This window comes from Bos indicus x Bos taurus, chromosome 28 (assembly GCF_003369695.1).
Source record: "Bos indicus x Bos taurus breed Angus x Brahman F1 hybrid chromosome 28, Bos_hybrid_MaternalHap_v2.0, whole genome shotgun sequence".
Lineage (NCBI taxonomy): Eukaryota > Metazoa > Chordata > Mammalia > Artiodactyla > Bovidae > Bos > Bos indicus x Bos taurus.
Window position 1 is genome coordinate 42,608,680 of NC_040103.1, and position 13,518 is coordinate 42,622,197.

Consider the following 13,518-nt stretch of genomic DNA (forward strand, 5'->3'; position numbering starts at 1 on the left):
GATCATGGGTTTGCTTTTTTAAATGCTAATAACTAGGCTAGGTTTCTGAGCACCTTCCTCTCCTCACCCACCTCAGCATTCCTCAGATTTTGCCACAAAAATCTTGGCTGAAATATGGACATTTGGTCAGAAAAGGCATGACCCTTTCATTTCAATTTCAACCCCAAACACTTATACACAAGCATTCCAGCAGCTGATCAGAAAACCTCAGAAGGCTTTGGGGCAGAATTATACCTGGTCATCATATTTTGGACACTGCATTTTTTTCCCTAGAAATATTTCATTAGATTGCCTTCCATCACATCAGAAAGTCGGCCCCATTATAACCACCACTGCTCATTATCTTTTGAGAACCCAGATGAAGCCTTCCTGCTTTCCCTTTGGAGATGACAATTCAAAAGCAGCACAGGATGACAGGACAATAGTAACACTCAACTCTCTCTCCTCTCACCATCTGTCGCCGAGACACTGCTTGCGGGCCTTCCAGGCAAGACTGTTGCCAAGGAAACAGCCGTGCACTCCTCTCCCATCCTGTCATTAGCAGAAGGACAATGCTGTGCAATCCTGGGGCCTCTTCTCTCTAAGACCAGTCTTGCAACCTAGAAGTGTGGGTGGATGAACTCAATTTACACCTCATATGGAAACCAGGAGGCTCTCCCTCCACATTGCAAATGCTTCATAATTTTTTTGATACTTCTAGTAGCTGCCTCATTTGAATCTCAAATCAAAATCTCCAATCTAGCCTATTTGTTGGGGTCCAGAGCCACATTTCCAACTGTCTATTGGACAAATGATCCTGGAAGTAATGCATGTACTTCCATTTCAGTATATTCAAGTCCAAATCATCTTCTCTGTCTCGCTCACCCTCCCTGCCCCTTCCTCATTCTGCCTAAAACACTCCTATTCTTGCCTTTGCTCTCTCAGAACCCAGACCTGTCCCTCAGCTAACCTCCCAGGGGCCACTCTTGCAGTAGCCCAACTCTCTTCCTTCCACCTTCCAAATACACATCTGGCTTCCAAGGCTTGCATGTTCTTCACCAGAAACATCCCCCACAATGTTCCCTTCTCCATTCCCTTCTCCCTTGCCAATGGCCAGCTGAACTGGAGCAAGTGCCCTCTCACTTGACGTCCTGGACCCTATCTCCTCTTCCTTCAGTCCATTCCCCTCAAGGTTATTGGTGGATTAAAATAAGACAGAGTTGAACGTGCAACACTCTTGATTAAAAGTCTCCAGTGTTTTCCATCACCTAAAATTCAACCCCTCGGGACAGTATCCCAGGTGGCTTAAGTCCATCCAGCTTCCCCCTTTATTTCTGGTTCAGTTTCCCACCCTCCTCCCCCACACCATATGCTCCCATTACCCAGAGCATGACCCCATCACCTGGAAGCTCTTGATTCTAAGCTTCCACTCAGGGAACCCAACCCTGCCAACATCCTCCTGCAGCAATGGTCATTCAGCACCAAGCCTGTGACCCCAGAGTGACAGTTGCTACCTGTCATCACCGCTAGTAGGTCGGCCAAATACATTCTCTGAGCACGCCCATTAGCAAAGTTCCAAAGAATACAGAATACTAATAAATGATGACTCTGTTTTCAAGATACGTCAACCATGGTCACCAAGACAAGTAAATCTCACCACAAACTAGAAGAATGCTTTGGGCGAGGAAGCAAAAGGAGGCCCTTCCTTGCCTCTATTTGCCAGAGGGGGTCCTAGGGGTTCTCTGCATTTCTGCCAATTGCTCAGTTGCCAAGAGGGAGACCCCAGCTCTCTGGCTTAGGACACTGTGGCAAGCAGAAGCTCCCACTCCCAGGTGGAGGATGGGACAGAGAACAATAACATCCAGATGCTGCCTGGATACTGCACAGAAAGAGAACTTTGAAGTTAATGCTCTGTGCATCCTGATTTCTACGTCATTGTTGTTAAAGGACCCCCAGGACAGTGTGTCCTATAATTACAAAAGATGATGGGACTGTCACGAACTTGGGGTGTGCTGGGGTGTCAGTGCATGCCAAGACCAGTGCTGAGAGGCCCTGAGAGCAGATGGAGGCATTGGCCAGCTACGGCTGGAGCTGAGGGTATGAGAGGACGGCCGGAGCCAGGCAGGAGAAACCCCTTCACTTCATCAGCTCAGTCCAACTGTCTGATTCCAGACTCTAGGCAAGTGACAGGAAGATTTTCAGGGCTCTCTGTGGGAGGTGAGCTTCCCTGCCTGGGAACATCTGCCTGCTCCCTCCTGACTTTGACACCTCCAGGGAAAGTGCTGCTGAAAGGTAGATGTGAAAGGAAAAAAAAGCAAACAAAAAAGAAAGTCGCATTTGTTTCCTGCCTACCACTCTCGCACCCAGAGGCAACTGCAGCTTCCGATGTTGCCAGGAAATCTCTGGAGGGATGGGAAGCCCCTCAGTAACCAGTAATGTTGCACTCACCTGTCCAGAGCCCTTGAGGCACTGCACGGCCTGCTTGTGGGTGAGGCCGCACAGACTCACTCCATCCACCTGCAAGAGCCGGTCACCTGGGAGGGGAAGATGTCATGTCCCCGAGCTCCTCAAACTGCAGGAAGAACTTGGGAAACCCTGCCCAGCACCTCTCCATGCAGCCTCAAGGAGGAAGCTGGGAGGAGCCCCGACTAGGCCTGAGTACTGGCCCCTATGAACACCTCCACACTCAGTGGTCCAGAAACTTCTGTCATTGGCTCAGCGTAGTTAAGCCAACTAACAAGCACGGCCTTGTCCTTTTTCTCAACTTCCCATGAGACTATTTTTGAAAGTTTTTGCAAGTCTCTTACAAGTAACATTCATATCTCCAGGACATTTTTTATTTCAAAAAAAGGTCAGGGAGACCCAGTTGATGCCAGGGACACTGAAATTCTAGTGGAAATGTATGTAGGTAAGATCTCAGTGCATTTTTTAGCTCCATTCTGGCCATTTTGGAGAGCAGTGAAAACTCTCCCCCTTCCTTCAGAGCAATGGGCTTGAGGAAGGCCAGATAGAAGGCTTGCTGGAGCACTACTCCCATGAAAGCCAAATGGCCACAAGCTTATTTAAAAATCTCATATTTTTAAATCACCTGTTTCCCAAGTATTTTGAGCCCCATGTTACGTGTCAGGTAGGTGGGCTTTTCCAGGTGAAGAGGCTGAGAGCTAGAGAGACAATCATTTGTACAGGAGAAAGAGTGAGAGTTGGGCAAGCCTTGCAGGCTGCAACCCCCAGGCCAGGGATCCTCACACCACAGAATGCAGAGCCCATCCCTCACCCTGCAGGATCCGCCCTTCCTTGGCAGCTGGCCCTCCGGGAACGATGGATTTCACATAGATACCTCCACAGAACACACTTGTGTTAATTCCTCCCTGGAAAATACAATAAAAAAAAACAACTCACCAGCCATTTGCTCCCCTCCTAAAGGGGCTTCCCCAACCTCCCTGACTCAGAGAACCCCCATCTGCCATGCAACTCTACCTATCATGTCCTATTTATGTGACACCATCTTATATATTCACTTGTTCGTTTAGGCTATATTATCCCCTGAGCAGGAAGGTGAGATGCTCATAAGAAGTATAACAATATGAGCTGGATGAGAGAGTTGTGCTGTGTCCAGCCCAGCACTGGCCCATGGCAGATGCTCAGAAATGAATCATATCAATGCTGCACTTTGTGTCTCCATAAGCAGAGACCAGCAAAGGTGGATACAGCTATGATCCAAAAGGCTGGTGCCTGGCCTGTCCCACACACTCATGTGTTGATCTGTGTATGCAAAGGTAGAATTCAACTACACAGCGTTCTGCAGTTTACTGTTTTTTTAACTTAACAATAGATCACTAAGGCCCATACCATCACTAGACAAAGACCTAACCCTTTTTCTTCTAGTTTTTCCATGCATGTATGTACACACGTATAAAGATTCAGTGGGGTTATATCATCTATGTACAATTTTTATCCTCACTCCTCCAGGGTCCGCCAGATGGAGCTCCAGAATCAAATGCAGTGTCCATGCTGAATAGAAGTCTTGCCAACCTGACTTTGTCCTGGCCTTGGACATGGGAGCATGAGGCCCCGCTGTGTCCCTGCTGCAGATGACTGGAGACAACCCCACCCATCTTCGGCTTGTGTCCCTGAATCCCCACCCTGCCACCCTCTCCTTATTGTCCAGTGTAACCTTAATCCCAACCATGCTCCTTGGAGTGTCTGCTCATCCCAAGCTTGTCATTAGTCCTGCAATTTCACCTTCAACTCCTATTCCTCACTGAGGCTCCCACAGATTTCCTTGGTTCATCACTTCTGGCGTGCTGCTTGTACCCAATGGGCACTGGGTTATTAGAGACTGGCATATGAGTGTAATGCCCACCAAGCTCCAGATGAACATCTTTCAACTATTTACTTTTCAAACTCTCTTAGAAATTCTTACAGTCACGCTGAATCCAAGTGTCCCATCTTCTTTAACCAGCTCCACAAAGTAAATTTCGCTGGCATTGGTTTCTGAAGGTGATGGAGGACAGGAAGAACCAGCACCCTGCACAAACAAACAGAAGGAGAGAAGGTGTGAAGGCACGGGCCCTGCCTGAGCAGATGGCATCTCTTACCTCTCCCTCACTCTCAGGAGATAGAGAAAAAAAATTGCACACTAAAATAATCATAAGTTTCAGGGTTGGGCCAACAGAGGATTCCTTGTATGAAACTTGGACTTGTCTCCTGGTCACTCCAGCCTTGTTTCCCAATCCACAGGACTGGAATGAGCGATCTCCTTCTAACAGTGAGTATGAATGATGCCTGATGCCTAACAAGGACTCAATCGATTCCCTTCTGTTTCTACTTGAGATGCAAATATTGTTATGAGAACTGAAGTCATTCAGACACTTCCTACACACGACACCATTCAAGTGAGGGCATGCTGGATACCAGACACATAGCAGCTGCCCCAGCAGAAGAAAACCTCGGGAGGATCTTCAGCCATGTCTAGCGAGAGTAGCTGCATGGGTCTCTACTCTACAGTGAGTGAATGCGTGAGGAAAGGACAGAAGAGAAAATCATCGACCTCATCCCAGGCATTCTGCTCAGTGCTGTGACGCATGATATGTTAAGTCATCCTTCCAATCATAACCTTAATTGAGCACCCACTATATGCCAGGTACTGTAAAAGTTGGGGAGGTGGCAGTGATGAGACACGCATGCCCATATCGAACACTTCTAATGGGGAAGGATCTTCCAATGAGCTGTGCCAAGAAGATGGGGCCACATACTCCCAGCCTTTTGTCCTATCTGCCTCCTTGACTTAGCTTCTTCTTGGTCTGCCTTGTCAGAAAATACAATTAGCACATAGAAAATAAATAGGCTGAAGTAAGCTAAAAAAAAAATCTTTGATACTAATATTTGGTCTTTGACTTTAGTTCCTGACACAGAGCTCTCAAATCCCTTGGAATTTTCTGGGTGAGGAGAATGTCTTTGGTTCTAAAGAGTGGACTCTGACTTCCTGTACAGTTTCAGGATGGGGACTGGTGACCAGAAAATCAAACCATGATTAGAAGCTTGGAACTTTCCACTCCACCCAACTCCCCATGCTCTGGGGAGGCAAGAGGAGCTGGAGGTTGAGCTAAAGATCCATCATGTCTGTGTGCTGAAGACTCCATAAACATTTTAAAAGTATGGGATTCATAGCTGCTGTGTTGATAAACGCATCTACGCAGGAAGTATGGCACACCCGCACTCCAGAGGGAGAAGATCGCGTTCTCAGGACCCTTCTAGACTCCATCCTGTACATGTCTTCATGTGCCTGTTTCCATTAAAAACATCCTTTACAGTAAATCAGCAATGGCTGATTTCCATTTGAAACTGAACCGTTTCTGAATGAAACTCTTTTCCTGGGTTCTGTGAGTTGTTCTAGGAAATTAACAAACCCAAGGAGGTGGTTACAGAGAACTCCAGTTTGCAGCCGCGTCGGACAGGAGTGTGGGTAACCTGGGACCAACGACTTGACTGTTATCTGAAGTGGAGCCGTTTCAAGGACCTAGTCCTTCACCTGTGGGATCTGGTGCTAATTCCAGCCCATTAGTGACAGAATTGCTCGATGTGGAAAATCCACAAAACTGGGGTCACGGTGAGATAAAGGAGAACAGAGGTTCATTCTAGACGCAGGGCTTTGAGGTGGAGTGAGCCAGAAGACACACAGCTGACAGCGCTCCATGGGGCCCAGAGCAAAAGGGAAAGAGATCTGTGGGGCAAAGAGCCCTTTCCATCAGTGAAACACAGCTGGAGGGTGGTGGCCCAGGATCTAAGGCAGACAGTTCTCTGCACCCCGAAGCCAGCCTTTCTCTTCTTCCTCCTTGGTGTGTTGTCAAGAGCAAAGCCAATGAGTTGCAGCCTGAGGGCCAACTAGAGGCCAACAATGCGAGAGGTCTGATTGTCCCTGCATTGGCCGCAGCAGCAGCCAGTCATTACCAGCCGCCGTTTTAATTAGTGGCCGGGGCCACTGAAACCTCGAACACTGGGCCCTGGCACTGCACGCGAAGTTTTCCTTTTTGCCTTTTACATTTTTCTCAATAAGCATGTACTGTGAGCATTTATTTCCATTTTGAAGATGAGAAAACTGAGGGTCAGAGAAGTTAAGTAACCTCTATCCGCCTGACGTGGCAAATAGAGAACAAAGAACTTGTGAGCCAAGGCTGCTGGGCTCCACAGCCTGTTCTCTTTACTCCGGGCTCTAGAGTGAAGCAAGAGGATGATTACCTTTAACGGCAGAGCAGACAGCTGAGGGCTCAACCCGGGCATTACGCTCTGAGTCTGAGCCATTTCCAGTTCTTCGATATTTCTCTCCCGGTCTTGTGTGTGTGATGAAAGACTTCCCTGGTGCCCATTGCTCAGGCTGTCTGTAGAGCATACCCCTGAATTGGCTGTGCTGTTCTTCTCCTCGCTTGAGGTATTGCCACAAACACCTAGAAAAACAAGCCAAGAGGAAACTGACAGCCTGGAAAAAGGCTGGTGTCTCGGTGGCATTTCTATGTGGGGCACCGTGTTTTCCTCCAGTGATGGAGAGGTCTTTCATAGCAGCTGGGAGCCGGGTGAGTTTAGCACCTCACAAAACATGATGCATTCAGAGTAGAGGAAGGGAGGATTCTGGATGTGCTCTAGAAGCTTAGATAGAGCTCGTGTGACCCAATTATGAAAACGCAGGAGCAACGGACAGCTATAATGGCAGCTCCCCCTAACTAAGCTCTTGTCATGGGATGAGCACCAAACACACACATATATATGTACCTTTCCATCTGTTTTACATGCCCGCCAGGAAGGTGTGACCCCAGCTCAAACATAAAAAAGCAAAGTGAAAAGGATTAAATCTTGCCCAAGACCCCATAACCAGCATGCACTCTTAAAGCTGGCCTCTTCCAGGGTCCCTGCTGATCGCACCTGTAATCACCCTATGATCCAAAGACCAAAGTGTCCAGTCACTGGGAGCAGCTTTGCACTAACTGATGGTGGACTCCTTTCTGGTGAAGACTGGGCCACTGATTGCCTTTTACCCCATGTCTTACCCGTGAGCTGACATACAGCAGAGGAAAGAACCTGAAGAACCAATAGGCAAAACCCTGGGCAAGGTGATTCCCATTTCTGGACCTTGACTTCCTTCTATCTAAAATAGAAATAGTATCAACCACTTCACAGGGCTGGTGAGGCTTAGAGATTACATACATACATATATAAACATGGAGAGAGAGGGGGAGAGAGAGATTACAGCTTAGTACTTGGTACCAAGAGCCTGGATATGTGTATTTACTATTCATGCGTTAGTATCAGTGATTCAACTAGATCCCCGTATATACGAGAAAGGAACACAGTTAGATTTTCTTTAAATCTGGATATATAGACACATAAGTAAGTTTACGACTTTTGATACAGACTCATTACCACCCAAGAAGGTGCCCAAATCCAGTGAATGAACTTAATTTAATGAATTAGATTAGAAGTTGTTCAATCCTAAAGGTATTCGGTAGAGAGTGGTGGAGCCACCATTCGGTAATGCCTTATTTCTGGCCATTTTATTCAGATTCTGCTGCCATTGTCCTCTGGCAACGTTGGCAGCATCGGTTCATTTTCTCCCGTACCCTCGACAAGAGATGAGGACAGGACTTACAATTGTATTAAAATGTCAAGCTGTGCAACGTATGTCCTGCCTAATGGAAATACAAGCTAGGAGACCTTCTACGGGTAATTAACTCATTTTATTGTAGATGGTGATGACTTCTCCTGAGAGAATGATACCTGTCTTGTTCCTGACCTCCAATCTAGAGCACCTCCCCCAGTAGCACCTCAATCACATAGAAACTCCTGGCGACCAAGCCTCTGCCCACAGTGACCAGCTGGAGTCTCTGTGAAAACATTTTCCTCCAACAAAGGCAGCAGCTGTGTCGAGGATCTCCAGCTGTGACCAGGCAGAGTTACTCACAGGTGACAGGTCCCCAGGATGAGAGTACGTGTAACTCAGAGGCACTGTGGCTGCGCTATCATCTAAAGTTCTAATGTGAGACTGTGATTTTGAGCCTCACAGATTTGGGGTGCCACCCTCCAATCCTAGCTGGCACCCTTAACACAAATGACTCCAGCTCACCTGCATTATGTTTCTCGATTTAAGAAAAGGATGATTTGATTTCTCCTTTCTGTCCCTCCTGTGGAACGTGTAGAGGGAAACCAAGGACAGCTAAAGTAATGTGGGAAGGACAGTGACAATATACAAAAGCCAATACAGCGGTGAGCTGCGGCTGGTATTTTGGAAGGGCTGGGCAGGCTCCTGGGTCAGCTCTAAACACAGGGTGAAAGGCATACGTCTGCGGCCCCAGCTTTGCTGCCTCTCCCACTCCCCGTAGCTGCTGGGCCCGGGGGGGCTGCGGCCCCGGGAAAGCCATCTGGGGATGGTGTGCACACGTGCAGGAATGAGAGAGATTTTTCGGTGGGCACAGCAAAGGGGCAACAACATTCAGGACCCAGCACTGCTGGCTGGTGTGGCTTGAAGCGTTGCTGTGCACGAGAGGGAATATACAAAGCTCCTCGAGCGCGAGCCTTGCTTTGCAGGCAGTCTGCTGGCAAACAGGATCATCCAACCAAAAAGCAGTGGAGGGCCTAGGTGACTGGGAGGGAAAGAGATGTTAATACGCCCCATCACTTCCATCAAGCCCCCACCAAATCTGCCCCAGATAAACATAGTAATATCATTTTTTGATAGTAGATAGTCGTATAGTTATCTAAAGGATGAATAAAAACATCTTAAAAAGAGAAAAACAAACCTTTACTCGATTGATCTGTAACACGCTAAGCCTTGGTGAAGTAAGAACAGAATGCTTGTTATGTGAGTAGCCCCCACCCCCGTCTCCTTCCCTTTTGATTGCCACACCTATGCCCCCAGCTATGCAGAAACCCCGCAGCAGCCACTTTCAATAAGGACTTGGGTGACAGAAAGCAGATCCTCCCTTCTCATGCAAGAAAACTGGCACCGAAACACGCAATGGCTGCATCTGATAAAGAACCAAGGCAGGCTTCCCCCGTTCAGCAGGACAAGCAACGGTAGAGCCTGTGCTGGCCCTGAAATTGTGGAGTTTATTGATTTGTGCCAAAGCCATTACCACGGGGAAAGTAATGAACAAGACCTCCATGACTTAAAACCCCAGTCCCAGAAGGTAAAGATGCACGCCTGAGAATAAAGAAGACTCTCCAGCTTCTGAAAGCAGATGAAGACATACCTTTTGACTGAGAAATGATTAACTCTATGTTGTCAGGAGAATTCTGAATCATTCTAACAGCCATATCGAATGTGAAGCCCTCCAGACTGATGCGATTCAGGGCTAGGATCTGCCCTCCTGGAAGAATAGACATCTCAATCATCCCATCAAGAAAATGAAAAAGAGCAATTCCTTAAAGCAGCATCTCTTGCAATTTAAAAAGACATACCTGGTTTGATCTTTTTGGCTTTTTCAGCTGGTCCCCCAGGTATAATAGAAGATATAAAGATGCCAGGATCCACTTTGCCTACATCTTCCCCCTCATTAATCACAAAACCTGTAGTCCAATTACATTAAAGAAGATGATGATGATTTTGCAGCTCAGAGAGGTTGGGTTATTTACTTGAGATTATGCAGCTGATATTTGTACCTAGGCCCTCTGATCTTCAAACAACTCTTTCTACTCTGCCATGACGCATGGAGAAAAGTAGATGGTCTCCCTTTCAGAAGCACAGCTAAAGCCCATGAATGTACATGGATTTTGCTCCAGTACATAATCAGAGATAAGAAAAAGATGATATTTAATCAAGTACTTTCTCTCAGTGCCTTATTTCTTGTAAGGTTATAATAAGGTTCTTAGGGGTCTTCAAATGTGGTAAATTGTAAGAGGTGAAAAATATTGTCTATTCTTCTCCATCACTAAGAATTTCAATATACTAAGATATGGTGTTAGGTGAAAAATTGTTTTTCTACCTTGTTCTTAGATTTTCAAGATACACACTCCAAAATCTTATAGGATCTAAAAAGAAACTTTTGTCCCCAAAGTCCCATTACTCATTAGGGATATTTAAAGGGAAGAAAAAGAAGTGATCACTGAAAAAAGGCAAATTGGAAGAGGACAGGCAGGAAAAGGGAGTAGGAAAGTCTAAAGGGAAGATGGTACACACTTCCTTTCTGCCCAGAGAGAGAGAGACTGGGACTCCTCTACCGGGGGCCCTCTTACCAAAACCACGGTGTGGGTCCCGGCTCAGAGTCACATGCACAATTTCTCCATCTGGTTCAGCTATAAAGCTCCTTCTCCTGTTATTTCGTGATCCTAGATATGAAAATAAAGCCACACATTGTGCTTTTCCCCAAAATTATCTGAGAGGTAATGCAAAGGGTGTGAACAGCATTTCACACACACACAGGTGTGCACGTGCATAATACTGTGCACCGACCACGGAGCACATACCGGATGAGCTCACTGGGCCAGCGGTGGCTCATCAAAAGCAGAGGAAGGCAGGGTGGGCCATGTGCTTGTTCTGCACGACTTATTACAGCTATTCTTTTTCTGCACTGGTCTTAGGATAAGACAGAATTTGAGCAGAGGTGACTTTGCTGACAGGGCTTCCCAGAGAGTACAATGGTAAAGAATCTGCCTGCTGATGCAGGAGATGCAGGAGACATAGGTTTGATCCCTGGGCTGAGAAGATCCCCTGCAGGAGAAAATGGCGACCCACTCCAGTATTTTTGTCTGGATAATCCCATGAACAGTGGAGCCTGGAAGACTACAGTCCATGGGGTCACACAGAGTTGGAAACGGCTGAGCAACTGAGCCTGTACAACCCTGCTGACGATGAAAGCCAGAACTAAAGTTGAGCGCAGAGATGACACAGCAAAGCCTTCCTCTTGTTGGCCCCTCGCCACCAGGCGTGATGTGGCCTCAAAGTCCAGCGGAGGCACCCTGCAAGTTTGCCCCCAGCTTGGGTCTTGCAGGGGACTCAAGACAGAGCCTTAAGGGGCATTCCAATTCTGACCACAGAGCACATGGACAAATCCCCAAACGGTAACCCACCCCTCAACGATTTCCACATCACGCCCTCCCACAGGGCACCATAATAGGACTGGCACACAGGTCATGTAAAGAGCCTCCTGGTGGTATTCCAGATTCAGCCCCCAGGCTTAATGCTCACAAATAATATACATACTAATATTTATCTATATGTATATTAATATCTTCATAACACAAATATCTTCTCTAACTCAGGAACTTTTATGTCCCACTGGGGACCTTCCTAGAGGATATATGACGAAGAGGGAGGCCTTCTGCCCTGATTGTGTTTTCTGATAAGAGAAAGTGAAAGTGTTAGTTGCTCAGTCATGTTTGACTCTTTGCAACCCCATGGATTGTAGCCCACCAGGCTCCTCAGTCCATGGACTTTTCCAGCCAAGAATACTGGAATGGGTTGCCATTTTCTTCTCCAGGGAATTTTCCAGGGATTGAGCCCAGGTCCCCCGCACTGTGGGCAAATTCTTTACCATCTGAGCCCCGAGGGAATCCCCTTTCTGGTAAGTAGTGGGAGATGATATTCTGGGACTGCATGAAGAGTTGTAACAAAAATGAATGAAGCATTTTTCTAACCATGCCTCTCCATGGCAGGTGTTCCTCACACTGGACCAGAGTGCTCAGAATCTTGGCCAGTGCTCACACATTTCAGATCAATGTGCCCAGCCCAAGCCAAAGGTGGACAATAAGGGCTCTTCTCAACCATAAGGACTTTTGAGATTAATGGAAAAGCAAAAAGACTGTGAACATTGTTGGAGAAGCAAAATGAAGTGATGGCAAAAGACTGAAAGCAAGCTTAACGGGTAAGGTTTCCTTTACCCCTGCTTGGCCGATGGTTGGCCTGTACCTGTGCGCATGCTCTGAGCAGGCTGCCTAGAGAGAGGGTCACAAGTTGTTGGCTTCTGAATCAAACAGAGGCGCTCCAGCTGCTCTCGGCCAAGGCAGGGGCTGTGGGGAAAGACAACAAGTTTAGACAAGAGGCCCCTGGGAGGCAACTTCCCACCATTCAGAGTATGTGTGGTGGTCCCATGCTCTATCGGTCAGCAGATCTCTAGATGCCATCAAAGGCTGACCTGGTTATTCCCTTTTCATGGAAAGTTATCAGTAACCTCTGATGAAAGAGATGGGAATACCAGACCACCTGACCTGCCTCTTGAGAAACCTGTATGCAGGTCAGGAAGCAACAGTTAGAACTGGACATGGAACAACAGACTGGTTCCAAAAAGGAAAAGCAGTACATCAAGGCTGTATATTGTCACCCTGCTTATTTAACTTATATGCAGAGTACATCATGAGAAACACTGGGCTGGAAGAAGCACAAGCTGGAATCAAGATTGCCAGGAGAAGTATTAATAACCTCAGATATGCAGATGACACCATCCTTACAGCAGAAAGTGAAGAAAAACTAAAGAGCCTCTTGATGAAAGTGAAAAAGGAGAGTGAAAAAGTAGGCTTAAAGCTCAACCTTCAGAAAACGAAGATCATGGCATCCGGTCCTATCAGTTCATAGCAAATAGATGGGGAAACGGTGGAAACAGTGGCAGACTTTATTTTTGGGGGCTCCAAAATCATTGCAAATGGTGACTGCAGCCATGAAATTAAAAGATGCTTACTCCTTGGAAGGAAAGTTATGACCAACCTAGACAGCATATTAAAAAGCAGAGACATTACTTTGTCAACAAAGGTTCGTCTAGTCAAGGCTATGGTTTTTCCAGTGGTCATGTATGGATGTAAGAGTTGGACTATAAAGAAAGCTGAGCATCGAAGAATTGATGCTTTTGAACTGTGGTGTTGGAGAAGACTCTTGAGAGTCCCTTGGACTGCAAGGAGATCCAACCAGTCCATCCTAAAGGAAATCAGTCCTGGGTGTTCATTGGAAGGACTGATGTTGAAGCTGAAACTTCAATACTTTGGCCACCTCATGCAAAGAGCTGACTCATTTGAAAAGACCCTGATGCTAGGAAAGATTGAAGGCAGGAGGAGAAGGGGATG

The 13,518-nt window shown here is 46.9% G+C and overlaps 1 protein-coding gene across 4 annotated transcripts in view; it reads right to left on the bottom strand.

Annotated features, from left to right (window-relative positions):
• Positions 1-13,518, bottom strand: part of FRMPD2 (FERM and PDZ domain containing 2) — a 104,340-nt gene that overhangs the window by 16,546 nt on the left and 74,276 nt on the right. For all 4 annotated transcript variants that reach the window (XM_027530799.1, XM_027530798.1, XM_027530797.1 and 1 more), the window contains 9 exons: positions 12,374-12,474; positions 10,702-10,794; positions 9,928-10,035; positions 9,720-9,836; positions 6,718-6,923; positions 4,403-4,507; positions 3,254-3,347; positions 2,428-2,513; positions 452-599 (listed from right to left, as the gene is read on the bottom strand). In XM_027530799.1, the coding sequence (XP_027386600.1) occupies positions 452-599; positions 2,428-2,513; positions 3,254-3,347; positions 4,403-4,507; positions 6,718-6,923; positions 9,720-9,836; positions 9,928-10,035; positions 10,702-10,794; positions 12,374-12,474 (1,058 nt within the window). The remainder of the gene's footprint in view (positions 1-451; positions 600-2,427; positions 2,514-3,253; positions 3,348-4,402; positions 4,508-6,717; positions 6,924-9,719; positions 9,837-9,927; positions 10,036-10,701; positions 10,795-12,373; positions 12,475-13,518) is intronic.